Below are 27,145 nucleotides of genomic sequence, written 5' to 3'. Positions count from 1 at the left end.
AAATACAAGTACCCTGGGCCAACGGCCAGGGAGTCTATTTTTAGAACATTTTCTCATTGCCTGTTTATCTTTTGGACTCAGCCAAAAAGTCTTCTAGGCGAGTGTTAAAGGAAAAGACCAAAAGAAGGTGATCTGAGACCAAATAGCAGCAGCAATGGTGATCATTTTGGACAGCGTGTTCCAATTTCCCCAATGTGCCTTCACTGGCATTTGGTGCCCCCCAAAGCCGCTTAATGTAGAATTCATTCAAACCCTTCTCTGCCTTTTCCACTGATGAAGGGATTTGGCTAGGTCAAAAGGAAGACAGTAGAAGTTACGGATTTCATAAACTACTAAGCTCGACCAGAACGCTGCTGCTGCTGCTCCTCCAGGCCTCAGTTGTCTGTTTCTAACATAGGGGTGGTAACACTTGATCTACCGTCACAACAGTAACCAGAAACTTCTGCCCCTGTCCGTTCTCCTTTGTGCCCGGTTAATCCCGGAGAAAAGCAACCATGCATCTGAGTATCATAAAAGTCGGCGCAGTGGCTCACGCCTGTAATCCCAGGCGCTTCGGGAGGCCGAGGCGGGCGGATCACCTGAGGTAGGGAGTTCGAGACCAGCCTGACCAACATGGAGAAACCCCTTCTCTACTAAAAATACAAAATTAGCCGGGCGTGGTGGCGCATGCCCGTAATCCCAGCTACTCGAGAGGCTGAGGCAGAAGAATCGCTTGAACCCGGGAGACGGAGGTTGCAGTGAGCGGAGATAGCGCCACCATTGCTCTCCAGCCTGGGCAACAAGCGCGAAACTCCTTCTCAAAAAAAAAAAAAAAAAGCGAGTTATTTTAATCCTTTCAAGCTGCAAAAGAGAAAAAGGCTGGCGTTATGTCTAGAGTTATATTTTCCTCCAAGAGACTAAATAGGTGGCCCCATGAATTCCGCCACTTGTAAAACGCGCCGCAGAAAACTCTCCCAGACTTGTAAGGACTTAACTCCTTCCGCTCCGCTGCTTAGAACGACTTTTAAGGGCGTCCTCTCCGGGCCCCTGTCCACTCGCTCCAGTTTGCTAGAGTGGCCTGATTCCGTCTCTCCCAGTCACTCTCCAGTTCTGCCATGCGGGGGAAGTTTCTGGGGTCCACTGGGCAGATCTTCCCGGCGGACCCTGGGCCCAACCACCAAAACCCACACGGTCCTCCTTAAGGAGCTTCCGCGGCCGCGAGTAGAGGCGGGTGTTTTGTTCTTCTGAGGAGGAAAAAGTTTTTGTGACATCCAGGAAATGAGTAACTCTGAGAGCCGGCCGCTGTAGGCCAGAAGGCGGGACCCTCTAAGTACAGGGCCGCAAGCTCCGCCGCAGCCACCTACAAGCTGCGGCACCCCGGCCCCCGACCCGCGCGCAAAGCCTGTGCTGGAGCCGTCCTCCCGCGGCGGGGACCGGGACCGGGACCCAGGCCAATCGTAAGTCCCGGGGCAGCCTAGTGTACTAAAGGAAGAAGGGCGCGATGGAGACCGCGAACTCGGAGGAGCTGTGCGGGAGATGGCTGCCGAGAGAGGGGGCGCAGGAGGGTGTGGGGATCGCGGGCGCCGGCTCGGCCCCCGGGTGGGGGCTGACTTTGGAGACCCCCTTAAAGCGCGCGTGCCCAGGCGGGCGCATTGTCTCCCCGCGGTCACGCGTCTCGTTCCCGCCGTGCGGGGGAAAGCGTCGCGGGCGCTCGCTCCAGCTAGGCTGCGGGCAGTTCCTCCTCGAGGCGCGCGGAGCCTCGGAGCCCAGAGCGGGACCACTTTTTTGTTCGTAGTGCCCAGGTGACCCGTTACTTCTCACATCCTGAGCAGAGCGCTACCGCAGAAAGAAAAGCGGGGTCGCCCTGCTCATTTGCTGCTCCCTTTTCCCCTTCCCCTTCCCTCCCTTCTGTAAGGGAGGAATGGGAGTGAAGTTTGTTTTTTCTCGGTTCCTGGTAGTGAAGTTAGGGGGCTGCTTCAGGCCGGATAAAGTCCCCGGCGCTTCCTCTTTCGGGACTGTTAGTGGACCAGACCTCCCGCTATGCAGACTTGCTCTTGAGGCTGCAAATAACTCTGCCACTTCACCCCTAACCCCACCCTCAACCCCATCCCTGTGACTTCGCCATTCTGGCTGCCAGGTGAAGACTCAAGGAGTTCCGGGGCCGGATTCACTATCCAAAACGCTTTCTCTTTAAAAAAAAAAAAATTGCCGCCGACCAGGAAGGTAAAATATTTTACGGAACCAGGCAGGGACCTCATTTTGCCTTTTGCCCTTCTCCTGGTGTGAGAAAAGCACCCTTTCACAACTAGTAGAGTACCAGATATTGGTCTCATTTCACAAATAGTAGAGTACTAGATACTGGTCGCAATCCGCACTCCGGTCTTTTGGATCTAAATTGGGGTCGCGTTCTATTTTCTTGTTTTTTTTGTTGGATATGACCCAGGGCTCTTGCCTTTTACAAACCGAGTCTATCTGACTGCCAGCTAAAGTTCATCCGTGGTTGGTGCAGTTTTAGGCCCAGGTTAGCCCTGAAAATAGATTATCAGAAAAGTGGATTGCTGTCTTTCCCCCTTATGAGAACAGAATAGACTGTGTTTTTGAGTCCTCCCTCCAGCCCACGTGCCTAAGTGGCTTTCGTTGTTTGCTAATTCGTGTGTGTTGCTGCTGCTCCAGGCCATTCTGCCTTCAGATTTTCTCCACTTGTGGGTAACCATGAAGTAGTTACACTGACTCTCTGCTCTCCCTGGGTGCATTCTTCTCATGCTCAGTAACTCTACATTTTACATAAGATAAAGTAAGCATGTGAAATTATAGCTATCTGTTTGGCAACAAAAGGAACCCAGTTTTCGGTTTTGTTTTTTGCATGGCTCAGTTCCCAAGCTTAATTTTTCCCTTTGGCATCCTGAGGTTGGGGTCCTGAGGTTGTATTTTCCTTTCACAGCTGTCAGCAGAGACAGGTGGCCGTCAACAGGAAAGAGGCTGGGCTGGGTGGCTCATGCCTGTCTTCCCAGCACTTTGGGAGACTGAGGTGGGAGGATTGCTTGAGCCCAGGAGTTCGAGGCTTAGAGCTGGGATCATTTGGTTGGAGCTAGGATCATGCCACTGCACTCCATCCGGGTGACAGAGTTGAGACCCTGGCTTTCACCTACCCCCCCATGCCCCGCTGCCCCCACCCCAAAAAATAATAACTGGGCAGGAGAAGGTGTTTTCAGAGTCCAAGACTCAGGTTCCATATTTGGAGTTGAGAGTCCGCCCCAGCAGGGATGAGGTGGCACGGCAGCCTGTGGGGCTTTAATGGAGAACCTGCTTGGGAGGGGCGGGTGCTCCAAGTGTTCTGGGAGCTGAGAAGTACTTTATTATGGATGACACCGGCCATCCTGGACCCTTCTGTCATCCAGTCTTGCTGGGGAGGAGTACAGAGCCACAAGGATGCTGAGAACTGTTCATGATAACCTCCAGGGCTGCTGCTAGCCCATTCAGTCCTTCGCATGAATTAGATTAAGGTGCTCCGTCTTGGCAAGAGGATGGGATTTGATGCCTCTTAGAAATACTGGCCTTATTTGAGTGGACATAGCCAAGCCATGTAGCTGGGCAAGTGGCATGTGAGCTGGATTTATCCTCACCCCTCAGCCAAGTGCCTTGAGCAGTACACTGCTTGGCCCACCATTCACAGCAGCCCTGATAAACAACCACTATTTAGGGCTTAACATTGGCCAGGCTTTTTTTTTTTCCCCCAAAAAGTACTTAGCCTGTATTAACTCATTTAATCCTCACAGTAGCCCTATGAGTTAGGTATTGTTAACTCCATTTTACAGATGAGGAAAGTGAGGCACAGGGATGTTAAGTGTTCTGGAGCCTGGAAGGTGAGTCTCAATCACTGGACATTCATAGACCAAGAAGCAGCTTAAGCTTAAAAAGCTAATTTAATTGGCAACCCTCGTGGGAAAGGGGGAAGAACAGTTGCCTTTTTCTTTCTTTTTCAAAGGAGGAAATACCTGTTCTCAGCTCAGGTGGAGGAAGGAAGGGAAATTCATCTGGCAGGAGGAAGAGGAGGAAAGAAAGAGGCAAAGCTGGGCCTTGATGGCTGATGGGGAGCCTGGCCCAAGAATCAAGTGACTTTCCTTAATCTCTGGGGCGGTATGAGGTGGCAGATCCAGTTTGGGGCCTGGTATGAGGGTGATGAGTAAGTGCCCCTAGGTGTGGCTCAGAGGCAACCGGCGGTGGCTGCACGCAGGGTCTTGACCTAGGCAGACAGTGAGTGGAAGGAGGTGAGACAACTGTCCCGACCTTCCAAACCCCTGATCCCCATCTGTGGTCTCTTGCTTCCTTGTTGAAGTCCTGTTCACCCACAAATGCCCTTCCCAAGTTCGTCCAGGAACCCTTCCTGAAACTCCATATCACAGCTCCATATACATGATCGCTTAGTTTCCACACCGTACAGCTGAGCGCTTAATTAGCTGGAACCGAGCATTTCACTATGCCCTGTCAATAGGCACTTTAAACAAAATAGGCTTCTCATCAGTGAGGAAGTCAAGATGCCTCCTGGGAGGGGCCAGCTGGTGCCCAGCAGATTGCTCAGAGGGTGGTGTTTACCTGGATCACGTCGCCTGTCCCAGGGGATGGCTCTTAGCTGTGCCCACTCAGAAACCGATTTCCGTAATTTTCAGAGTGGTTTGGACTCGAGCTACTGATTCACCCTGAGAAAGCTCCCAGAAGTGGGTGTAGGAGTCAGAATGCTGGTTTATTAATTTGCAAGGAGACTTTGCAAACATCACACAGACTGAATGTCGTCTCTTCCCTGTGTCCTGGACAAGCCATATGGGAAACCAAAGACCAGAAGGTGGACTGCGCTTATCAAAGCTGGAGTCAGAACCAGGCAGGAGGACCATGGGGTGGGGGTGAGGGACAGTGATGTCCAAGAGTGCAGGGCTTTGTCTACCTCTGCGGCCCTCTCACCAGCAGAAAGATACCTGCCAGGTAGACTGGATACTCAGATCAGCCTGGCTGTGGGCATCTCCTTGGCCAGTGCCTCAAGGACATTATTTCCCTGAGAAATCCTGGTAGCATTTCTCCCTTTCCTCTTTCATAATGTAGTAATTTTTTATTTTATTTACCTATTTGTTTAGTGCTTTGCAAGCATTAGCTCCCAGAGACACAGATTTGCATGTGTGTAAATTCAGTAACTACTGTACAATCTCAGGGTTGTAGAGCCAGGCAATGAGAGTAAATGCTATATGCAAATCAAGAGCATCAGGTAACCTGGATGGATCAATAGAAAGCCAAGCATAGAGCAAGGATATATGGTCCCTAATCAGCATGGAGGCTGGCCCAAGGCTGGCCAGTTATTGCATCCCCTGTGTAGGCCAAGGGTGAAGCATTCCTAAAGCAGTGCCTGCTTTGGCTGCCTCAGGCAACCTGCCCTGCTCAGCTGGCCTCTTTGGATTTAAAGGGCTCTTTCTGGTCTCTGTCCAGGCCCTTCATGGCTCATCTTTAGTGAGCCGCATCTCCAGGTGCCCAGAGCCAAGGAGGTGTGACTGCACGGGCTTTGAAGTGGGGCAGACAGTTGAATCCTGGCTCCACCACTCAGTTGTTGGGCGTTCTCAGTAGCTGGGCAGGTGCCTTGATTCTTCAAGTCTCGGTAACATCATCAGTAAAATGGGGATGACCTTCAGGGCTGTGGGGAGGGTTGAGCCAGACAATGCGCAGAAGGCATTGAACACCGTGCTTGGCGCAGACTGGAAATCTGGCCAGTGTGCGCTCTTTGGGACAGCAGAGGTCAATTGGAGGTCTGCATTCTCTGCCGACTTGGGCCCCAACTTCCCCATCAGGTCATGCTCCCTCCTCTGAGGTCTGGACAAAGGACAAGGCTGTAGGGGCCTAGACTGTCCTAGACAGGGAGGACATCTATCCTCAACGGGGAGGACATCTATCCTCGACGGGGAGGACATCTATCCTCAGTGCTCTTTCCAGCAGTTTGTTTGGAGCTGCTCGTGCTGATCTTTTGGCTGACTCTGGCAGAGGGAAAGTCAGATTTGAGGCCTGAGCTCCAACAGGCATCCAGAGAGGAAGGAAGGGTGAGGAGCTCTTCTGGGAGAGGAAAGGGGTTATTTGGGAGTGCCCAAGAGGCCTGCAGACCCCTCCTCAACAGTTTAGGACCTGTGACATTTTCCCACAGAGAGTGCATCCCCCCCCCATCCGTTAGGCTCACCCCGTGACATCGGTGAAATGGAAGCACCCTGCAGGTGACATCACTGTTGCTCAGGGCAACGCCTCCACCCTAAGATGGACGGGGAGGTGAAAAATCGGCCTCAAGTGTAAGACGCATGTTGAAGGGAAGAGACATAGAAGGTGTAACGTTCACAGGTATGTTTCTCAGAGACTGGGGAGAGGATGGGCCCAGTTAGCGGGAGGGTGAAGAGAAGAGGGAGGTGCTGCAGTTTCAGATCTGGGCTGCGTCTGTTGGTGGCGTGTCTTTAGGCCTTGGGTCAGAGAGCCCAGTGCTGACAGCTGCCGTCTCCTTCAGTTCTCTGAGCGGGACTCCTTAGGGGGCCTCCTGCAGCCTGGATCTGTAAGGAGGGTTAGGGGAAGGGCAGGCTGGAGCAGTGTTGGGGCCATCAGAAAAGTGACTTTCTATTCTTCAACCTCCCCACAAAAGAGAGTGAGAAATAGGATACTCACATCCTTATTACAGGGGCCTCATTGATCAAGCAGCCATTGTGCATCTATGTTATGCACGGCCCGTGCCAGGGATTCAGTGGCCTTGTGGAGCCTTATGATGAAATGCACATGGAGAGGAAGAGTGTATGGAATCCACTGCCCCAAGAGGCAGGACCAACTGGAGATAGGAATCCTGTCTCACAGTTCACCTCACTCAGCTTAGCATTCCCTGTGGAATTCTAGATGAGTTAAACTAAATTCATGGAATGCTTTCAGTTGGATGTGCTTGAGATATACTTGCTAATTTGGGAGTGGAGTCAGAGGGGGCAGCCATGGATGTCCACCTTGTCCCTGGGATGGCACTGTTTACAAGGCTGAGGTCACTCAGCAGTTCTGATGCTCTTAACTTGGTGACCTGTGGTTTCTGTCACATCTAATCAGGTGATGCCTGCTGCTCCTCCTAAGCAAGGGCTGCCAAACCTCAGCACAGGAGACGAAGGAGGCAGGAAAGGGAGGACTCCCTGCCCTGAAGAAAGATGAAAAACTAGATGATACAGTAGGTCTCTCTCTAGAGGTTTCAGGAATCGCCTTGTCCTTCCATTTGAAGGCGCCTGATTAAAGTTTTTGTTTTGTGCAACTAGGCATAACTTCAGGTGCTTTTCTGATGTCCGGGGTATCAGTGGCTAAAGTCATTGCCCTAATTCTTGTATGCACCTAGCTTTTTCAGGTTTATAAATGAAAATTAGAGTATCATTAACCTGCAGATTGTGATTCTATTTACAAATCTGGTCCTGAATCCACCATTATGGATATGATATTGTTCATATAAGTAGAATGGCCTTGTAAAAAAAAAATAGTGGCTTCATTTACTGATCAAAGCCCCATTTTAGGGGTTTATACGTATTTATTTCTCCTCCTCACAACAGCCCTTCAAGGTGGGTATTATCCTAGTTTTACAGGTGAAAAAACATACTCAGAGGGACTTGCCCCAAACGGAAAACAACAGAGAAGAGATTCGAACTTAGATTTGCTCTCTCCCAGAGCCTTAGGCTCTTTCTCCCACCTCAGGCATCTGGACACCATAGCCCAGAAAACATACAGATGGCATAAAGAATCCCACAAAGTTTAAGTGTCAAAACTGAGAAGACAGCAAGCAGACAACCAACTCCAGGCCTGAGCCTTCTGGTCCCTTCCTGCTGTGACTCACTCTGATATTAGCAGACCTAGTGAACTTTGGAGACTCCTTCTGCCAAGAGATTCTGTGAGTGTGGCCTGAGCTATCTGAGGATGAAAGGAAGGAAAGGCTTTCCCTTCCAGCACTCAGTTTTCTTTTCTGTTTAATGGGCACAGTAACAACCAGTTCCTGATAATATTCCTAGCATTTTGCAATCCTCTGCTGGAAGTCCCTAGGAAAAATACAAAGCCCCACAATTATCAAATGACTCACTTCCAGGTGCATAACACAGTGGGACGCTCACTGCCTGGGAAGAGGGGCTCAGCTTGGATACTACCCTGGGCTGCTACTGCTTTCTCTCCTTTCATTTCCCTGAAGCTGATGCAGGAGTCCCCCCAACCTTCGCCCCCTCCTTCTGTATCAAAGCAGCAGGGAAGGTGCTGTCATTATTTTGGCCCTGCCCGCTGGTGCAAAAGCACGTACTCATAACATACTGTTCTCATGGGAACCGGCTTCAATAGCCTCTTAGCAGCCGTCAGGGGACCCGCCTGAAGTTTATGAACGCGTCCTTTGTTTGCTGAGACTTTGTTCCAAAGTTCCCAAGAAGGCAGGGGTGCCGCATGCCTGGGCTGGAGGGTAGGAGAGCAGGGGCTGCCTGGGTCCTACCCCTGTGTGCTGCCCCAAAATGTCCCTGATGTACTCATGCCACTTCCTGATGTTTCACCCCAACACATACCTACCTGCCAGTGTCAAGAGAGCCCTCACTCCCTTTTTTGCAGAGAAGGCTTTCCATTCCTTTTATCTCAAATAGCCCAGGCCACCCTCACAGAATCTTGGTAGAAAGGAGTCTCATAAGTTCATTAGGTTTAACTCCCTGCTTCATAGCCACATTTCGTCTAGATTGTCACCTACCCTCCCCTAAACAGTCCAGGCGAGGAAAGTCCATAGGTACACGCTTAATGTTTCACAGATACCAAGTCACTGAGCAGCACAGCTTGTGGCTTCATGGGAAGATTATAGGCTTGAAAGTCAGATAGGTTTGGATTCAAATCCTGGCTCTATGATGTTGGTGGGTGGCCTCACCTCTATGCCTCAGTCTCCTTTTCTGTAAAATGGAGATAAGTGCCTGCTTCAGAGGTTTAATGTGAGAATGATACGTGTAAAGCATTGTTGCACAATGCTTAAGCCTCAATAAATGGGATGCAGTAGTTGTAATTTATTAAACCCTCCCGTGGTGTGTCAGGGCCCTGAGGCTTGTCCAGTTTTCTCCTGAAAGAAGAATTACTTCTCTGCTCCTTCTCTTACCCTGTAATCCTCTGTTTATCATCCATTTCTACAAGAAGCTTGAGCAAGAAGGGAGATGTCCACGGCACGGCAGCTGAGGGTCAGACAAACGTGTCAGGGTTCATTCCTGGGCCATTTTCTAAACGTTGGCAGTGAGTCCGCCTGCAATTAGATGAAGGCCAGTCCAGACCAAACGGGGCTGCAGCCATTTCTGTCTCCAGGGCTACGTCTGGAAGGGATTTTGCTTACATTTTCCAAGGCACTTACACTGTTAGCACGTTGCTTTTCTGACTGCAGCGTGCCTCCCAGGAAGAAAGAACATAGAAGTTACTTTATCCAGAGCTTCCCACTTCACTCCAGGAATTTCAGATTCCTGCTCCTGGGAGTAAAGGCAGTGAGTGAGGTTCTTATCCCAATTCTAACTCCATTCATGTATTCAGCAAGCATTCATCATTATAGCATCTACCCTCTTCCATCGCTGGGTACTCAGAACCTAATGGAAGAGCTGCCAGTGTCAATGATGCCAGATTGGAGGGAGCGAGGGAGGGTGCTGCTGACCTTCCTAGGTCTCCAAACTTCCTCCTCTTCCTCTGTGTCAGCTCCTGGGGCCTTTAGAAGACAAGGAGGTGGAGGAGACAACTTAGTCATACTCCCCAGGCTTCTGGAGGAGCTGCAGGGATGTCGTTCACCCACTTCTTCCCAGAGGACTCCTTAACATGCAACTGTGACGATTTAACGAATCCAAAGGGAGACCCGACCATAGCACCAGTACCAGTGCCAACAGCAGTATCATTACCAAGCCCTGCTGAGTGACTGTGAGATGGTCCACAAGGCCGTAAATTGGACACTATTGCCATAGCAAGTGGTAGAGCCAAGATTCAAACCCAGGCCGTCGGATTCCAGAGTTTGACTCCTTAGCAATGGTTTTCTAAGCCTCTGCAAACTGTTAAGCTCTTCTTAGCTGATGAGCTTTGGGCTGTTTCTTTCTCGATGACCTTAGGAGTGGAAATGAGCCCATGTGAACTTGATACTATCAGTGGCTGCTTGCTGCCCACCTCAGTCTGACTGATACACATACAAGTGCGGGTCCATGCATTCAGCAGGCATTATTTGGACACCTACTGGGTGCCAGCACAGCCTCGGTGGAGCACCCGCATCACACCTTATTGCTCCGTTCCTGTGGCTAGAAAATGATGTCATAGTAGGGTTGTTTTGTGCAATTCGTAGGGAGTGTGACTCTGAGTCGTCATAGGTAGTTCTGGGAGCAATTTTGCTAACTGTTCCTAGCCTTACCATGTGGGCCCTCTGCTTTCCAGAGAGGAGGAGGACTGGTTTGCTCTGACTAACTGGTGTAGGAGGGTTGGCAGAGGCCCGGCTCTATTGTTCAGCCCAGATCCCTGCAGCAGAGCATAAGCAAAGACGCTCTTAATTTTTTTACAGCTGGGTTGGCCTCCCCTTTGTCTTTGTGTCTGTTACTGTTCCCCTTTATTAAGATGAAAGGGGTTTTTAGATCTTTTCAGGGAGAGTGTGCGTGTGCGTGCGTGTGTGTGTGTGTGTGTGTGTGTGTATGCGTGCAGGAGGCCCACAGCGCTTCCCTTCCTCTCCCCTCCCCGCCCTCCCCAGCCCAGCTGGGGCCCAGGCTTTGTCAGGTACCGCCTAAGCTGCAGGGGACTCAGCTTAGAAGAACAGTCTGGGATTTCTTTCGCTGTGTGGGGCCCAGAATCTCAGGAAGCCAGGACGTGGGTAAGAGACCAGTGGAGTGGGGAGGCTGTGGTGGGGAACAAGCCTTTCTGAGGCCATGGACAAGGCCTTGGGGGATTCATCCTCCCCCATCTCCTAGAGGCAGGGTGTCTGTCTAAGCTGGGCTGTCTTTGTTCCCATCCAGGGGTCAAAAGGAAGGTGGCTGCTGGGTGCTGGCCCTTTATTTAATTCCATCCATCCCAGTTTCTCGGTGAAAGGGGGAAAGTAGGAGGGGGCGGGGAGTGGCCAAAGGGAGGGCTTTGTTCCCTCCTTGTTTTCCTTTGTGTTTACTCCCGGGTTCTGTTCCAGTCCCTTCCCCTTTCCATTGAGTCAGTGTGTCTGCTGTTGTGCGGAGCCTGCGTCGCGTGCAGCCTCCCCTCCCTGCCCCACCGAGAAAGTGTGGTTTTGCCTGAACGTTTGTGGCTCTGCTTCGAGGCAGGGGGTGTGAGATCATGGGGTGGAGAGAGAGAAAGGGGATGACTCGTGGGAACTCTGGCATGTCCTGCCCTGAGGTGGGTATTCATGCTGTCTCCAAACCAGCACCCTGTGGGTGAGATGCAACCACAGGGCTAGGGGAAATTCGGAGGAATATGAGCCCAGACCAAGCCAATGTAGGACAACGGGAAGTGGTGAGGGCACATTGCTGGGACTGTGATTCAGGCATAGAAACCGGAGGTGGGAGTCCTGGTGGCCAAGGGAGACCTTCCCCCGCAGGCTGGCTGTGGGAGACGCCTCCTTCCTGCGAGTGGCGGGCATTTGTGGGGAGCTTTCGTGTGAAAGCAGTGCCTCCAGTGCATGGTGTCAGCTGTGGGCCCCCAGGATAGTGTGTGTCCTTAGCACGGAGCACAGGTCTATGCCAGTTGCTCAGGGGAATGCAAAGACAAACAGGACCCTGCCCTCGCCCTGGAGGAGCTCACAGTGAGGAAGGTGATGGGGCAAGACAAGGACAGAGGCAGCCGTTGGGCACACCAGGGTGACACGGGGCCTGGAGCCAGGCTGTTGTGCGACCTTGGGCGCATTGCCCCACCTCTCAGCGCCTTGGGCTCCTGCCAGGGACGTGAGGCTCCTGGCCCCCTCCCCCGGGGTTGCTGCGTGGGTTACATGCAATAACTCAAAGATAGAGACACACGGGACCAGCCACAGTTGGGTGCCTGCTGTGTGCCAGTGCATCTACAGAACCACCTGACCTACATGAGGGGCCTGGCTGCGCTTAGTGAGGCCTAATTCCTATGTCCCCCTCCCCTGTTCTTCTATCCCTTAGAAGAAAGGGATTTGTCTTGGGATCCTGGAAGGCTCCTTGGAAGTGGTTTCTGAGATGGGCTTGCTGTGAGGTCAGTTGGGTAGGGTTTCGGCCAGCACAGAGGTGAAGCATGGATGTTTCCGGAAATGGTGGGGAGGTGCAGGAGGTATCTGGGGGACAGGAGATGATCTGAAGTGGCCGGGCCAGGCAGAGCGGGCACCGAGAGGACTTCTGAGGCTGGTTGGGCCAGGCCTTGAACATTCTTAAAGCGCTGACTTGTGTCCCATGGAAACAAGACTCCATTGAAATGGGGAGGGGAGACGTGCAGGGTTGGGGAGCTAACTGGGGGTTTTGGGGTGTTAGGGAGAGCTCAGACGAGCTGACCCCAAAGGCCTACGCTGGCCGGTATGTGAGAGAGATACCATTTCACATGGAATCCCCGGGCTTTGGTGCAGAGCAAAGGCCAGGTGAGAGGTGGCTGGGGAGACTGGAGATACTCCAACAAAGAGGAAGGTCAGCAAGGGGAGCTGGCTGGGAGAGAGGAGGGTGCCTCGCGATTTGAGACTGCAGTAGTCTCCTGAGGTGGCCACAACAAGTTGCCACACACCGGGAGGGCTTAAGACAGCAGGCATTTATTTTCAGAGTTCTGGAGGCCAGGATCAAGGTATCAGGGCCACACTCCCTCCGGATACCCTAGAGGAGAGTCCCTCTTTGCCTCTTCCAGCTCTTGTTGGCTCAGGTGACCCTCAGCTGTGGCAGCATCACTCCCATCCCGGCCTCCATCTCCCCTCACCTCTCCTCTGTCTCTCTCTTTCCTGTCACTTCATAAGGATACTTGTCATTGGATTTAAGGCCCGCCCAGGTAATCCAGGATGATCTCATCTCAAGATCCTTAATTTAATCACATCTGCAAAGACCCTTTTCCCAAATTAGGTCACATTCATAGGGGCTGGGGACTAGCGTGAGGATGTATATTTTGAGGGCTGCCATTCAACCCACACAGTTGAATGTATCTGAGATGCCTTGGAGGGGATGGGTGGGAGAAAAGGAGGTGTGGGCCAGAGCTCAGGGGTTGCAGGGGAGCCCCCTCCTTGTCTCTGCCACTGTTTTACTCCTTGTAATCTCTTCTCACTGTCCTCTCCACAACCCGGCCATAGAGATCAGGCCTTTGTCTGTCTGTCTGTCCCAAGATGCTGAGATTTCTGCGATGTCCTGCTGGGGGAGGCAGGCAGAGTGGCTGGACGGAGGGACACTCTGTCCTTCCTGGGAGAGCATGGCTTCCCTGCCTTCTCCATCTGCTCAGCCGGCGGAGAAGCGGGAACAGGAAGGATGTGGCTCGCCCACCCAGAGTCGGCAGAGTCCAGCCCCCTGTCCTTCCTGTGCCTCTGCTGGCTGGCAGACCACCCCCATGACCCAGTCCTGAGGATAGAGTTGGCATCCTGGTGACTTTTTGAAACCGCTCCCTCTTCTGAGAGTGGGCCTTCAGAGCACGTAATGCTTTGGACGGGTGTGAGCAGCACGTCCTGTGAGTGCAGCCAGCGTGCTCACGTGCAGACAACAGAGGCTCGCTGGAGCAAACAGGGCAGCTCCTGCCCCGTGTGTCCTTCCCCGCCGGCTCGGCGGTCGGGCCACCTCAGGTGGGCACTGGGCTGGAGCTCTCCCCTCTCTGCTGTCTGTCCTGCTGCCCCACCTCACCAAGGTCCAGACGGACCCCCGGGTGCTTCTGAGCCCAGCATCCCACTCAGTCAGTCTGGGCTCTCCCCTGGGTTAGGGAGGGACAGTCAGGGCTCCTGGGGCCCACAGACCTTACTGTAATACCAAGTGCTCCTTAGTGCGGCACCATTAGGCCTTTTGGCTTAGGTGAGCCTCTGCTGTCCGCATGTGCACACACTGGCTGGACTCAGGGGGTGCCCGGTCCCACCCACCCAAAGCATTAAGTGTATTCAAGGCTCGCTCTTGGAAGAGGGAGGAACTTAAAAAAAGTCATCAGGATGCCAACCCAACAAAGCCTCTTTCTCTTTTCTTCTAGTCCTTGCAGAGGCCATGGGGAAGGAAGAAAATCTGCCCTGGCATTTACACTAAGCTCCTGCAAGGCCTGGCACAGCGTCAGCCCTCATAAGTGCTGGTTAGGATTATCCCAAGTGTGATTGCTGCGGCCAACGAGGAGGCACAGGAGTAGAGTGAGGCCTAGGTTTGGGGAGAAAGGTGGAGCCGGTATTTCAGGGAGTCATGGACTCAGAGGAAATAGTGGGTTTGCTGAGCAGTTGCTGATGGGGTAGGAGTAAGGAGAGTCCCGGCTTAGGGGTTACCTTGAGGAACGCTTCATGGGGGGTTGCAGACCACAGCCCACAGGCTCTGGGTGGTCACTAACATATTTTATTTCATTTTCTTTTCTTTTCAAGACAGGGTCTCACTGTGTCACCCAAGTTGGAGTGCAGTGGCACTATTTCAGCTCACTGTGACCTCCGCCTCCTAAGCTCAAGCGATCCTCCCACCTAAGCCTCCTGAGTAGCTGGGACCACAGGCATGGGTCACCACGCCCAGCTAATTTTTTTATATTTTTGGTAGAGACGGGGCTTCACCATGTTGCCAAGGCTAGTCTCGAACTCCTGAGCTCAGGCGATCCATCTGTCTCAGCCTTCCAAAGTGCTGGGAATTACAGGTGTGAGCCACTGCACCCAGTGTTGCTCACATGGTTTTTAAAGAATTTTTGAAATAGCAGCCAACATTTAAAAATGAGAGGATTTTGATAAAGTCCAGATTAGTGGCTTTTCTTAGGGAAAAAAAGATCTTGCCATTCCGGGTGCACAGAATGTGTGGCATGGGGACTCACCCCTTCAGACGAAGCATGTGCCATCCAGTTGACCAGTGTCCCCTCCTCTCACTGTCCACCACAGCCCCGCTCATTTTCCCTGTGGGCTGGCCCTCCCAGACACTTGATTTTACAACCCAGGTCCTCGAGACAGGTGTCTGGAGAGAGGAAGGGAAGGAGCCCAGTGGCCACAGGGTGGCAGGTCTGGGGAAGGTGAGCTGGCCAACATGATGGTCCTGCTCAGTGGGAGAGGGCTCAGGTGACTGCACGGGGTCAGGGCTGCAAGGATGCCGAGAAGAAGAGGAAGCGCGGCAAGCCCAGAGCTGCAAACGCACCCTTTCCACCTACTTTCTCAATGATTTTTTGTTGGTCCTCTTCCTTCCTCTTTCCTCACTTCCTTTATTTGCCTGTCCCTCCCTTCCCTTCCAGGGCCCAGCCTCCAGCCCCAGTCTGCTCAACTGCCCCCCTATATTCCCTCTCCTGTCCCCATTTGGAATGCAAGTGAAGAGGGACCCAGCCAGAGATGCCCTGGTGGGAGCAGCTCTGAGGCATTGCACTTGCTGGGATAAGGCCTTTCTCCTCTCCCACTGTCCTGGAAGGATAGGAGCCAATCAGGCTGAGCAGTGACACATTCAGAGCCAGTGTTACTGAGCCATTTGTGCTGTCTCCTCTGTCCTGAGTTAGGCAACAAGGAGGGAAGAGAAGGGACTCATTCAGTTTTCCATCAGTCCCTTGAGGGGGTGGAAGGAGACCAGAGGGAGGGGCAGACTCAGCCTAGGTGCTGCTCACATTCAGTCATGCACTGCAGACTCAGAAATCCTAGAGGCCACCCAGTGACCTTCCCAGAACATCAGTCTCTTCATCTGTAAGAGTTTTAATGCGACTACCTAAATGAGGTTGTGACAGTTAAGTGACAAAACACATGCAGAGTACTTAGCATCCTGCCTGGTATCGGGTACCTGCTTCATAAATGGCTAGTCATGAAAACATCTTCAGCTTTCACCACCCTTCCCCTGTTCTGTGCTGGAATCACTGCCAGGTGCTCCCTGGGAGGGTCCATGGGATGATGCTCAGCCTGCCTCTTCCACTCCACCCACCCTCCAGGCCTAGCATGGCTCCTCTTGAGGCCTCAGTTTCTACCTCTGTAAAATAAAGAGACCCAAATTCAACTCTGTATTCTGACTTGCTTAAATTTTTGGCTTGCTTTTCCCCCAACAACTGTGTACCTCATAAGCTGGGGCTGAGAAACTGCAGCACAAGGCCAGGATACAGTAGGAGTTCAGCCCAAACTCATGGCAGTCCGGGTCTCCCTTGGCTCCTTCTTTCTTGGAGGACCCAGAACCTAGAGAGTGAAAGGGAACCAAGTCACCCCCAAGGCCTGGGCTAAAAGCGCCTTCCCCTGCCATCAGCCAGTCCTTTATTCCATTTCGTAAAGGAAACCTATCAGCTGCTCCTTTTGGCTCTGAACGTGACGCCAGGGCCAGGCCTTCTTTTGCTGTTGTAATTAGCAGAGCTAATTGCATCTGTCAGGCTGCGTGCTGGGCAAGCCCTTGGCAATTTCCAGGATGTGGGCTGCTGCAACACTGCAGGAGCCCCACCCTCCTACCCAGAGGATGCCTGGTTTGGGAAGGGATGGTTCTCAGACATGAGGGGGCATTAGAATGACCTAGAGGGCTTGTTGAGACACAGATGCTGGGCCCCAGCCGTGGAATTTCTGATCAGCAGGTCAGAGGTTGCCTGTGAAAATTTGCATTTCTAACAAGTTGCCAGGTGGCACTGTTGATGCTAAGCAGGTTGAGAACCACTGTCCCAGAGGGAATACCGGGCAGCCAAGAAAATGGGTCCTGGAAAGCAGGTGGAAAGGGTGCGTTTGCAGCTCTGGGCTTGCCGCGCTTCCTCTTCTTCTCGGCATCCTTGCAGCCCTGACCCCTGCTGCTTAAGGCTATGGTCAGCCAACCCTTGGTGGGAGGAGGTGGGCAGTGGGGCAAAAGCGGTGTGATGAACAAGTTGTGGGGCCGGACACAGGCTCCTACTCTTCCTGGTTGGTTGTAGGAATTCTGTCTGGAAGGAGAGGAGGAGGTAAAGGTGGAGCCAAGGGGTTGCACACCGACATCTCCCCAACAGGTGAGGGCAGGGAGAGCACCAGACAAGGAGAGGCCCTCAGAGAACAGGAAGGAAGCTCCCTCCCTCCTCTGCATTTTGCAGCCTGTAGCTCAAGTGCCTTTTGTGCCCCACATCTCATTCTGTCTGGGGACTCCATACGTAGTGGCTGTCTACCTTCCCACGTGGATTGTAATGCTTTTGCTACCGGGGGTCAGGCCATACTCATCATCGCAGGCCCTGAAGCGTCCAGCATGTTCCTCGAACTCAGTATGTGCTCCGTACATGTAGCACAGTGGAAAAACTTGAACTTTGCTGGCAAAGACAGAGAGAATGAGCTTGAATCTCAGCCCAGCTATGGCTTTTCTAGTCCTGTGGCTAGAAAATGACTTCGTCTCTTGGGCTTTGGTTAACCCATCTGCAAAACGGGGATGGCACCCACCTCTTAGAAGGTTACAGTGGTCAGTGTGTGCAGTGCCCAGTACATCCTAGTGAGGGCTTGAGAAAGGGGAGAGCTATGGCTGTTAGACAATGCTTTGTGGTGTTTATTGGATTAAGCGATGGTGGGGAGTGCTGCAGGCTCTGGGGGACCCAGGAGTGAGGGACCTCAGTGAAGGAAGGAAGCCGTCTTGGATTTCCCCCAGGGTCTTGGCTTCTGGCCAGCCTCAGAGTAAGGGTCTGAGTAAACCACTGGTCCTGGCGAGCCACCTGCAGCCCTCTGTCCGGGCCACCCAGAAGCTTCCTTCTACCCTCAGCCCCTGTCGCCCCGTGACCCCAGCATTGCCAGGCTAATTTTAGCTGTGAACTGCATGGGCTGCCCCTCTCTGTGGACAAGGGCGGAGGTGGAGAGGAATTCAGCAGGCTTCCTGCTGGCTTCCTGGCAAGCAGACAGAAAAAAACCCACCAAGTGACACAGGTTTATTCTCAAAGCCAAACCCGCCAGCTGATGTCTCAGACCACAAGTGTGGGAGAGCCTGGTAGAGGTGAGAACTTTGGGCCAAGGCAGAGGTGGACATCCTTGGAATTGGGAGTAGGGTACTCTTTGGGGAGGCATGTACTGGTATGTGCAAGTACATGCACACATATACACATATCCATGGTTTGTGAGAGGCTCCTCACTACCCGTCCTGTATCAGAATGTCAGAATGCCCTGCTTCCTTCCCTTTTGTGGAGAAGTCAACTCTATACAGTATTTGAAGGGATTTATTCTGAACCCATTTGAGTGACCAAGGCGTGAGGCACAGTCCCAAGAGATCCTGAAAACATGTGCCCCAGACAGTTGGGTTACAGCTTGATGTTACACATTTTAGAGGGACAGAAGTTACAGGCAGGCCAGGTGCTCACGCCTGTAATCCCAGCACTTTGGGAGGGCGAGGCAGGCAGATCACTTGAGGTCAGGAGTTCGAGACCAGCCTGGTCAACATGGTGAAAACCTGTCTCTACTGGAAATACAAAAATTAGCTGGGCATGGTGGGGCACACCTGTAGTCCCAGCTACTCAGGAGGCTGAGGCAGGAGAATTGCTTGAACCTGGGAGGTGGAGGTTGCAGTGAGCTGAGATCACTCCACTGCATTCTAGCCCGGGTAACACAATGAGACTTACTCCCCCACCACCACCCCCCCCAAAAAAAGACAGAAGTTACAGGCAGACATTCATCAATGCATGTGTAAGGAATATGTTAGTTTGGTGTAGAAAGATGGGACAACTTGAAGTGAGGGCAAGGAGTGACTTCCTGGTCACAGGTGGATTCAAAGATTTTCTGACTTGGTAGTTGGTTGAATGAGTTAAGTAAGTTATTATCTAAAGACCTGGAATCAGTAGAAAGGAGTGTCTGGGATAAGGGACATGGAGACCACGGTTCTTACTATGTAGATGAAGTCCCAGGAAGCGGATTTCAGAGAGAGGAGATGGTACATGTCTGTTAGACCTAAAAAGGTGCCAGACTCTTAGTTAATCTCTCCTGGATCAGGAAGAGACCTGGAAAGGGAAGGAAACTGTACAGAATGTAGATTTTCCTGACAATAGACAGCTTTGCAGGGCCATTTCAAAATATGTCAGAGAAATTATATTTTGGGGTAAAATACTTTGATTTCTTTCAGGGCCTGCTATCTCATGTGATGCTATATTGCATTGAAATTTGGTATCTTATTGCTACAGAGTCTGTTTTGTCACTCTTAGGATCTCTGTTTTAATGTTAATGCTGGTCAGTTGTGCCTGAATTCCAGAGGGAGGAGGGTATAATGGGGTTTGTTGGCTCCTCCTTCCCATCATGGCATGAACTAGTTTTTAAGGTTTATTTTGGAATCCCCTTGGCCTGCAGGAGGTTCTTCTGACCCCTGGGGTCCCCAGGGCGGTGTCTCTATGACTGGGTTTGGGAGGAGGAAGGAGCAGAGGCTTCAAACTGAGCCCCATCTAGTGGGCCCTGAGCGGCCACAGCCCTATTCTCTGCCTCAGCCTGTCCTATCCCATAGGGTGCTGTAGACAGAGCCAGCCTGTGCAGAGTTTAACGAGGAGCCAAATGACAGCTGGGATCGGATCCGGGGAAGTGGGGAGATGGTTTACGTCAGAAAGTGAGTCAGAGGGAACCCCTGACCTGCAGGAGGATCCCAGGCTCTGAAGTCTTCTCCCCTTTGCTGGGGGCCAGGGCGGACTCAGGGGTGTGCCAAGAAAGAGAAATAGCAGCGGAACATCTTGTGCTTTCAGAGCACTTTTGAGCGTGTGTTTACTCTCCGTGCCTGGGGCTCGGGCAGGGCTGCTGTGCTCAGCAGGTGAGAAAGCAGAAGTAGGTGGATGCTGAGGAGAAGGAGCCTGCCCTGTGCCAGGCACGGTGCTAAGCACCCAAGGTATATGATCTCACTAGTCTTTCCCAACATCCCTGTGAAGGAGGCAGTGTTATTAATTCCTTCTCACAAGGAAAGCGTGGGAGCGCAGAAGCTGCGTGATCCACTTGTAGTCACTCAAGGTTAGAACACAGGTCTGCTGGGTCTACAGCCCAGGCCCCCTTTCCTTGCAGTCCTTCCCCGGGCTGGTGCCCTGTTTCCCTGGTGCTTCTGTGGAGTCTTGTCTGTAATCCTACAATTATCAGTGCTACTATTCGCTGCCTACCTCCTGCCAAAGTTCCTTGTAGGGGCGTCTGCAGCGCACTCTACCCTGAACCCCAGCAGGCAGGGTCATCTGCGTATTTCCATCCCATCACAGTTTCTTTTATAAGAAAACTTGCTCAGGGGCAAGCCTGTTGCTGAGCGCTTTACATGCATTATCTCGTTAAAGCTTTATAACAGCAGATATGATTATTCTCATGTTGCATATGAAGAAACTGAGGTTCTGAGAAGTGGAGTGATTTGTTCGAAGTCACCTCCAGTAGGTGCACATACTGGGTTCTGACCCAGTCTGTCTCCTCTCGAGTCTATCCTCTTTTCCCCTTGCACACAGAGTTGGTCCCTTCAGTTGGTTTGGAGTTCTGAACCTTGCCTGCACCAATACAAGGAGGCTCTTACAGCTCTTCCTCCTCTGGCAGGAATGAGGATGTAGCAAGTAGCACCGTGAAGTGTGGCGTAGACACAGGGAGGGTTCCCAACCATAGGGCTTGCCCACTGCCCCACTCCCCTGTTCATGGCATCCTGCCCTGAGTTGACACGGAACTTGGGTAGGTGGTTGTGTGGGCCATTACTGTGACTGGTCAAGGCCCATTGTGTCCAAAGGTGGCTGCCTGTGATCCAGGTGCCTTGAAGGACCCTAAAACCCCCCAAATTATCTCCTAACTGGCTGCTGCCTGATATTCTGCTATGAGTACTCTCCACCTTTGTGTTAACATTCTCACCCATGTTAATCACCCAGCCTCGCAGTTAGTTATGCCTTGGACCCTCCCTGGCAAAACTTTCTGTGGATGTTTGTCGAATGTAGAAACCAAGCTGACCTGTTTCTGCCACTATCCAGCAAGCTGCTCCTTGGCTTGGGGAAGGAAAGCTGGCTCGCTGCCCCCTGCACTTTTTCCTTACCCCACCCACTTTGCAGTGTGACTTCCTCCACTTTATCCTGTCCCCGCTTTCCTCTTCCAGCGGAAACCTGTAAGCGCTTCAGAGCTCACCTCTGAGGCCCACACTGAGAATCCTCAGGGTGGAGGACGGACCTTCTCCACTCCCCAACCCTTTTGGTTCCTGCAGACCTGTCCAGTTGTGTATGGGGTGGAATGTCTGAGTCACATCTGAGCAGCAAGCTTTGTCTAGGCGTGACCAGCAGCCAACTCAGTCCATCTCCATACTGCCACTTGCCAGGGACAACCTGCAGAGGTATCTACCTGGAAACAAATCCCTGTCCTAGGCACCATTAGGACAAGAATTTCATTGTGCAAATTCCAGGTCAGGGGCTCAAGCCAAAGGGAATGGGGCTCAGGCTGGCACAATAGCTCCTATCAGCCAGTGTTGGCGTGCACCAGGGCATGGTATGAGGAGCCCTGTGCTCTCAACAACCTCAGGACCTCAACTGATTTGCATTTGGCCATTTGCTTCCTTTGCGGAGGTCCCAAGCAAGGAGGGGGGTAGTTTCAGTGTGGAAATAGCAGATTGTTAAGTCCCAGGGTTCCTGCTGAGGAGAGGAGAGGGTGTAAGTAAGGCTTGCAGCGTAAGACAGTGCCTCTCAGATTTTTATATGGATGCTATGAAAATGTGGATTCCGATTCAGTAGGTGTGGGTGGAGCCGAGATTCTGCATTGCTAACAAGCTCCAGGAGATACTGCAGCTGCTGGTCCATGAACCACACTTTGATTTGCAAAGATTGTAGGGATTAGCCTTTCTCCAAAAGTCACTTGAGGCTTAAAAATTCACTTATCCTAGGGGAACAGAGTGCCTCCTTTCACAACTAAGAAGTCAGATTTAAAGTTCAGATGCCTGATGAGAAGAAACTAGTGACTCTTTGCTCTCTGGTCGTCACCAGTATTGTCCTGGGGAAAGACAAAAGCCAGGAAAGTGTGTCTGAATTTGGGGTAAGCTCTTCCAGGTCAGAAGGAGATGTTTACAGAAGAGGAGGATAAGGGCTCAAATCTACTTCCGAAAGTTATTGTTCAGTGAATATGTGCTATGCACTGGTTACTGGGCCATGCAGTTTGCAGGTATCATTGCATCTATCAGTACCGTGACCCTGTGAGATACTATTGCTTTCCCCTTGTGCAGTAAGGAAACCAGGGCTCAGAGAGGTGTGTTAACATGCCCAGCGTCACACAGCTATTCAGTTAACAGTGCTGGTTTGGAACCTAGCCCTTTCTCCCTTAACCACTAGGCTTTACTGTATTGCAGGAAGATGACATTCACTTGGGAGAGAAGGGGATATTTTATTCAGGACTATTTTGATTTCAAGTGGTGGAAAGGCCACTCAAACTGACTTAAAAAGAGTTTCTTTAGTATGACTAAAGAGCTCAGACAGCAATGCCTTCAAGCAGAGCTGAGTGTGGGGAGGGGGGTTCTGCTTTCCTCTATGTTGGTGTCTTTCTTAGGCGGGCTCCCTTCGCGAGAGCCCACTGCAGGTATAATCCTGTTCCCTCAGCAACCTAGCAACCAAACTCGCAACAGGATGAGTTTTTCTTCCCATTGGGCCCAACACACCTTACATCTGTCTCTCATTGGTCCGAATTGGATCAAATGCTCACCCCAGAACCAATCGCTCTAGCTGTAGCTGGGAGGCAGAATGTCTGATTGTCTTGGGCCTGGGTTTTGAGCCCATCCCAGGAGCTTGGAGGTGGGTATATCCTCGCCCTGGCCATAAGGACTGGTAGGAGAAAAGGGTTGGTCCCCAGGAACAGTGCGGTGCTGCTGCCATCCAGGAATGTCTGGGTAGGACAAAAACAGATGTCTACCCCAGGGTAGGCCTTTGGGGCTCTTCCATGGCTAGACTGAAGCTCCTGAGGCAGCCGCAGGGAGCTCTCGATGGGTTAGGTGGGAGAACTAAGACCTTAATCAGCCCTGAGGGGCTGAGGTTGGTGTGGGGTCCAGGGACGAAGTGGCATTGAGGGAAGTTTGGTGTAACCATCTGTCTCCCTCTGTTCCCAGGACAGCTTCAACCATGGCCATGGGGCTGTTCCGCGTGTGTCTGGTGGTGGTGACGGCCATCATCAACCATCCGCTGCTGTTCCCGCGGGAGAACACCACGGTCCCTGAGAACGAGGAGGAGATCATCCGCAAGATGCAGGCGCACCAGGAGAAGCTGCAGCTGGAGCAGCTGCGCCTGGAGGAGGAGGTGGCTCGGCTGGCAGCCGAGAAGGAGGCACTGGAGCAGGTGGCGGAGGAGGGCAGGCAGCAGAATGAGACACGTGTGGCATGGGACCTCTGGAGCACCCTCTGCATGATCCTCTTCCTGATGATCGAGGTGTGGCGCCAGGACCACCAGGAGGGGCCCTCACCTGAGTGCCTGGGTGGTGAGGAGGATGAGCTGCCTGGGCTGGGGGGCACCCCCTTGCAGGGCCTCACGCTGCCCAACAAGGCCACGCTTGGCCACTTTTATGAGCGCTGCATCCGGGGGGCCACGGCCGATGCAGCCCGTACCCGGGAGTTCCTGGAAGGCTTCGTAGATGACTTGCTGGAAGCCCTGAGGAGCCTCTGCAACCGGGACACTGACATGGAGGTGGAGGACTTCATTGGCGTGGACAGCATGTATGAGAACTGGCAGGTGGACAGGCCGCTGCTGTGCCACCTTTTTGTGCCCTTCACACCCCCCGAGCCCTACCGCTTCCACCCAGAGCTCTGGTGCTCCGGCCGCTCAGTGCCCCTGGATCGCCAGGGCTACGGCCAGATCAAGGTGGTCCGCGCTGACGGGGACACACTGAGCTGCATCTGTGGCAAGACCAAGCTTGGGGAAGACATGCTGTGTCTCCTGCACGGCAGGAACAGCATGGCACCTCCCTGCGGCGACATGGAGAACCTGCTGTGTGCCACAGATTCCCTGTACCTGGACACGATGCAAGTCATGAAGTGGTTCCAGACGGCCCTCACCAGAGCCTGGCACGGCATCGCCCACAAGTACGAGTTCGACCTGGCCTTTGGCCAGCTGGACAGCCCGGGGTCCCTGAAGATCAAGTTCCGTTCAGGAAAGTTCATGCCCTTCAACCTGATTCCTGTGATCCAGTGTGATGACTCGGACCTGTACTTTGTCTCCCACCTTCCCAGGGAGCCCTCTGAGGGCACCCCAGCCTCCAGCACAGACTGGCTCCTGTCCTTTGCTGTCTACGAGCGACACTTCCTCAGGATGACACTGAAGGCGCTGCCCGAGGGCGCCTGCCACCTCAGCTGCCTGCAGATAGCCTCCTTCCTGCTTTCCAAGCAGAGCCGCCTGACCGGCCCCAGCGGGCTCAGCAGCTACCACCTGAAGACGGCCCTGCTGCACCTCCTACTCCTCCGGCAGGCAGCGGACTGGAAGGCAGGGCAGCTGGACGCTCGTCTGCATGAGTTGCTCTGCTTCCTGGAGAAGAGCTTGCTGGAGAAGAAACTCCACCACTTCTTCATCGGCAACCGCAAGGTGCCTGAGGCCATGGGACTCCCGGAGGCCGTGCTCAGGGCTGAGCCCCTCAACCTCTTCCGGCCCTTCGTCCTGCAACGAAGTCTTTACCGTAAGACACTGGACTCCTTCTATGAGATGCTCAAGAATGCCCCAGCACTCATTAGCGAGTATTCCCTACATGTCCCCTCAGACCACGCCAGCCTACCCCAAAAAGCTGACGTCTTGTAGAGCATGTGGGACCCTCAAGCTAAGATGAGGGCATCCCTCACGTTCACACCCCTGGTGGCATCTGCAGCCCTGTTCTGGGGACAAGGCGGGCTTTCGTGGGAGCCGTGCTCAGCCTGCCAGGAAGCCAAGCCCTACAGTACAGAGGAAACATAATTTCAGCGGGAAGCTGGTTTCCTTTCATACCATTGGGATCTGTTGGTAAAGCTGTTATTTGGGTTTAGGGACTGATCCCTTGCAGTTTACTTCTCGATCACCATGAATGGCCAAGATGGTGACAGAACATGCTATGTAGAGACAATGCAAATATTGGATTTGGTGTAATTCTTTTTGCATCCCAGATCCAGTCTGTACTTGAATATGAGCAGAGGATCTACAAGAAGGCTGACAGGGAACCGTGTTAAGACCCAGCACCGCTATTCCCAGGAGCCCCTGGCCTGACCATCTTGCAGCCAAAGCACTAACAGGGACAGGTGTGGGAATGTCCAACTTTGATCCACATCCTGCACAATAGTGGTCCCGCCATGGCTGCCACTTTTTTATACTATTTGGAGAAAAGACCTTGTATAAATTCGAGGCCCGAGTGACTAACGTCTCTGTCACACAGAAATGGGTACTTGGTGGCATAGAGAAACCCAGCCACTTTTTCAGCTACGCTTCTCACTCAGGTGCACCCCTTCTGCTGTCCTTTCCCCAACGTACTGGATCCCGAGCATGGTGGATGTCATTTGCCACACTGGATGCCAGCTCAGCAGCCCTGCACCTCTCTTTATTCTCTCCAAAGCTGGTCTCTCTGACTCTCATTGTGGTAGGGGGAGGATGGATGCTAAAGGTAGAAGCTGACCTGGAAAAAGAGACACACAGGGTGACTGTGGCAAAGGACAGCTGGAAAAGAAGCTCTATCACTTCTTCATTGGCAACCGCAAGGCGCCTGAGGCCATGGCACTCCCAGAGGCTGCGCGCAGGGCCAAGCCTCTCAACCTCTTCTGGCCCTGCGTCCTGCAGCGAAGTGTCTACTGTAAGACAGTGGACTTCTTCGATGAGGCGCTCCATCTCCAGGTCTGGTTCAGGGGGATCAGGAAGCCTCTTCTCCACCTGTGGCTTCACTGGCCCTTTGAGATTTTCTCTCACCATCACTTCAGTTACCCTTGCAGGGGGCCAGGGTCGAGAATATACCTTTGTTCTCCCTCCAGGGTTTCAGCCGGCCTTGCCTTCCAGAGAGCACAAAAAAACTGGACAGGGGTGCCCAGTTCCCCCATAAACTGAAGGAAGGAGATCCTTCCCCCATCCCTAGGAGCTCTCTCAACCAGCCTCAGAAAGCTTGAGAAAATGGACCCTTTGCCCAGCCAGGGTTAATTCCTGGTGGGGCAGCTCGGCTGTGATCAGGGCAACCAAACCTGTAGGAAGGCTTCCAGTGTGAGCTGGAATTAGACTGAACACGTGCTTGGGCCTACCTCTCCCTAGACCCAGCTGCGGGGCACTCCAGGGAATGAACCAGCTCAAGTGTGTCCCTAACAGCAGCCTGGAGTTACCCCGAACCCCTCACAGCCCCACCCTCCTCATTCCATCAGATGCATTTGTAGAATCGGGGCAAATTTCCTTATTTATTTATGGCCCATGCCTTTCCCCGCTTCATTCTGATCCGGTTTTGCTTTGAAGAGACCCCAATAACAAAAAAACAGCCTCCAGAAGCCAAACCTGTGCCTCGATCTCCCACAGCTTCTCCTTTGCTTCCAGGAGAAAGTTCACTGAAAAAAAAAAAACCTTCAGCTTCTTGTTTATACGGAGACAGCAGAACTCGGTGGGGAAATGAGAATCTTTTCTGCACCAAAGCTGCTTCTAAAGCAGAAAGCAGTGGCGCTCTTGGTGTTTCATGCTGCCTTATTTATATTCAAGGAAGAATTAAATCTTGCAAGCAGTAGAAATGGTCACAGTGTTTGTTTTTAACTTCAGGAAATCTGTGAGGCTCTCAGGGCACAGCTGGGGACAGGGTTGTGGATTTCCTACTGACAGAGCAGAAGCTTTCACTCCCTTTTTATTCTTAAACTTTCAGGAAACTTTAAAAAATAACAAAACAGAACATTTCTACCCTGTCTTTGAGGCAACTTGTGTGCTACCTGCAGAGGTCCAGAAAGGGCCTTCAAAAGCTGGCTGTAGGGTGGATTCCAGCCTGAGACCTTATTTCACAGAGCTGATGTGAGCTGAGAAATACAGGAGCTGGAACTAACAGGAAGCTTTTGGGTTTTAAAGAAAGAGATTGTATTTTAAATAGAGGATGTTGAGTCTTCTAGGGCACTTTGGCCTTTCCACTAAGGACAACCCTGCCCTCTTTCTCCAGAGTCTCTTTCCCAAGGATGCTTGACTTTCCCCAGCATCTACTCACTTGCTTTGCTAAAGAACAAGAGTGAAATGAATAGGGCTGGCCCCTAGGCCAAGAGGCTGGTTATGT

General features: G+C 52.5%; 2 protein-coding genes across 4 annotated transcripts in view; one reads left to right on the top strand and one right to left on the bottom strand.

Annotated features, from left to right (window-relative positions):
• CFAP58 (cilia and flagella associated protein 58) overlaps positions 1-2,178 on the bottom strand; it is a 128,128-nt gene extending 125,950 nt beyond the window's left edge. Inside the window, exon 1 of one of the 3 annotated variants that reach the window (XM_077947472.1) lies at positions 1,058-2,178. In XM_077947472.1, the coding sequence (XP_077803598.1) occupies positions 1,058-1,096 (39 nt within the window). In that variant the 5' untranslated portion in view covers positions 1,097-2,178. Of the gene's footprint in view, positions 1-974 lie in introns of all 3 variants that reach the window. The other 2 variants (XM_028826817.2, XM_077947476.1) reach the window with 2 other exon arrangements.
• On the top strand, positions 1,303-24,847 carry ITPRIP (inositol 1,4,5-trisphosphate receptor interacting protein). Its single transcript, XM_077947478.1, is given in 3 exon segments — positions 1,303-1,436; positions 23,028-24,666; positions 24,669-24,847. Coding segments are annotated over 2 exon segments (1,647 nt in total). The 5' UTR covers positions 1,303-1,436; positions 23,028-23,040; the 3' UTR covers positions 24,690-24,847.
• The last annotated feature ends 2,298 nt before the right edge of the window (positions 24,848-27,145 follow it).

The sequence above is a fragment of the Macaca mulatta genome, chromosome 9 (genome assembly GCF_049350105.2).
Source record: "Macaca mulatta isolate MMU2019108-1 chromosome 9, T2T-MMU8v2.0, whole genome shotgun sequence".
Taxonomy (NCBI): Eukaryota; Metazoa; Chordata; class Mammalia; order Primates; family Cercopithecidae; genus Macaca; species Macaca mulatta.
This window is presented reverse-complemented; position numbering and strand designations above follow the sequence as displayed.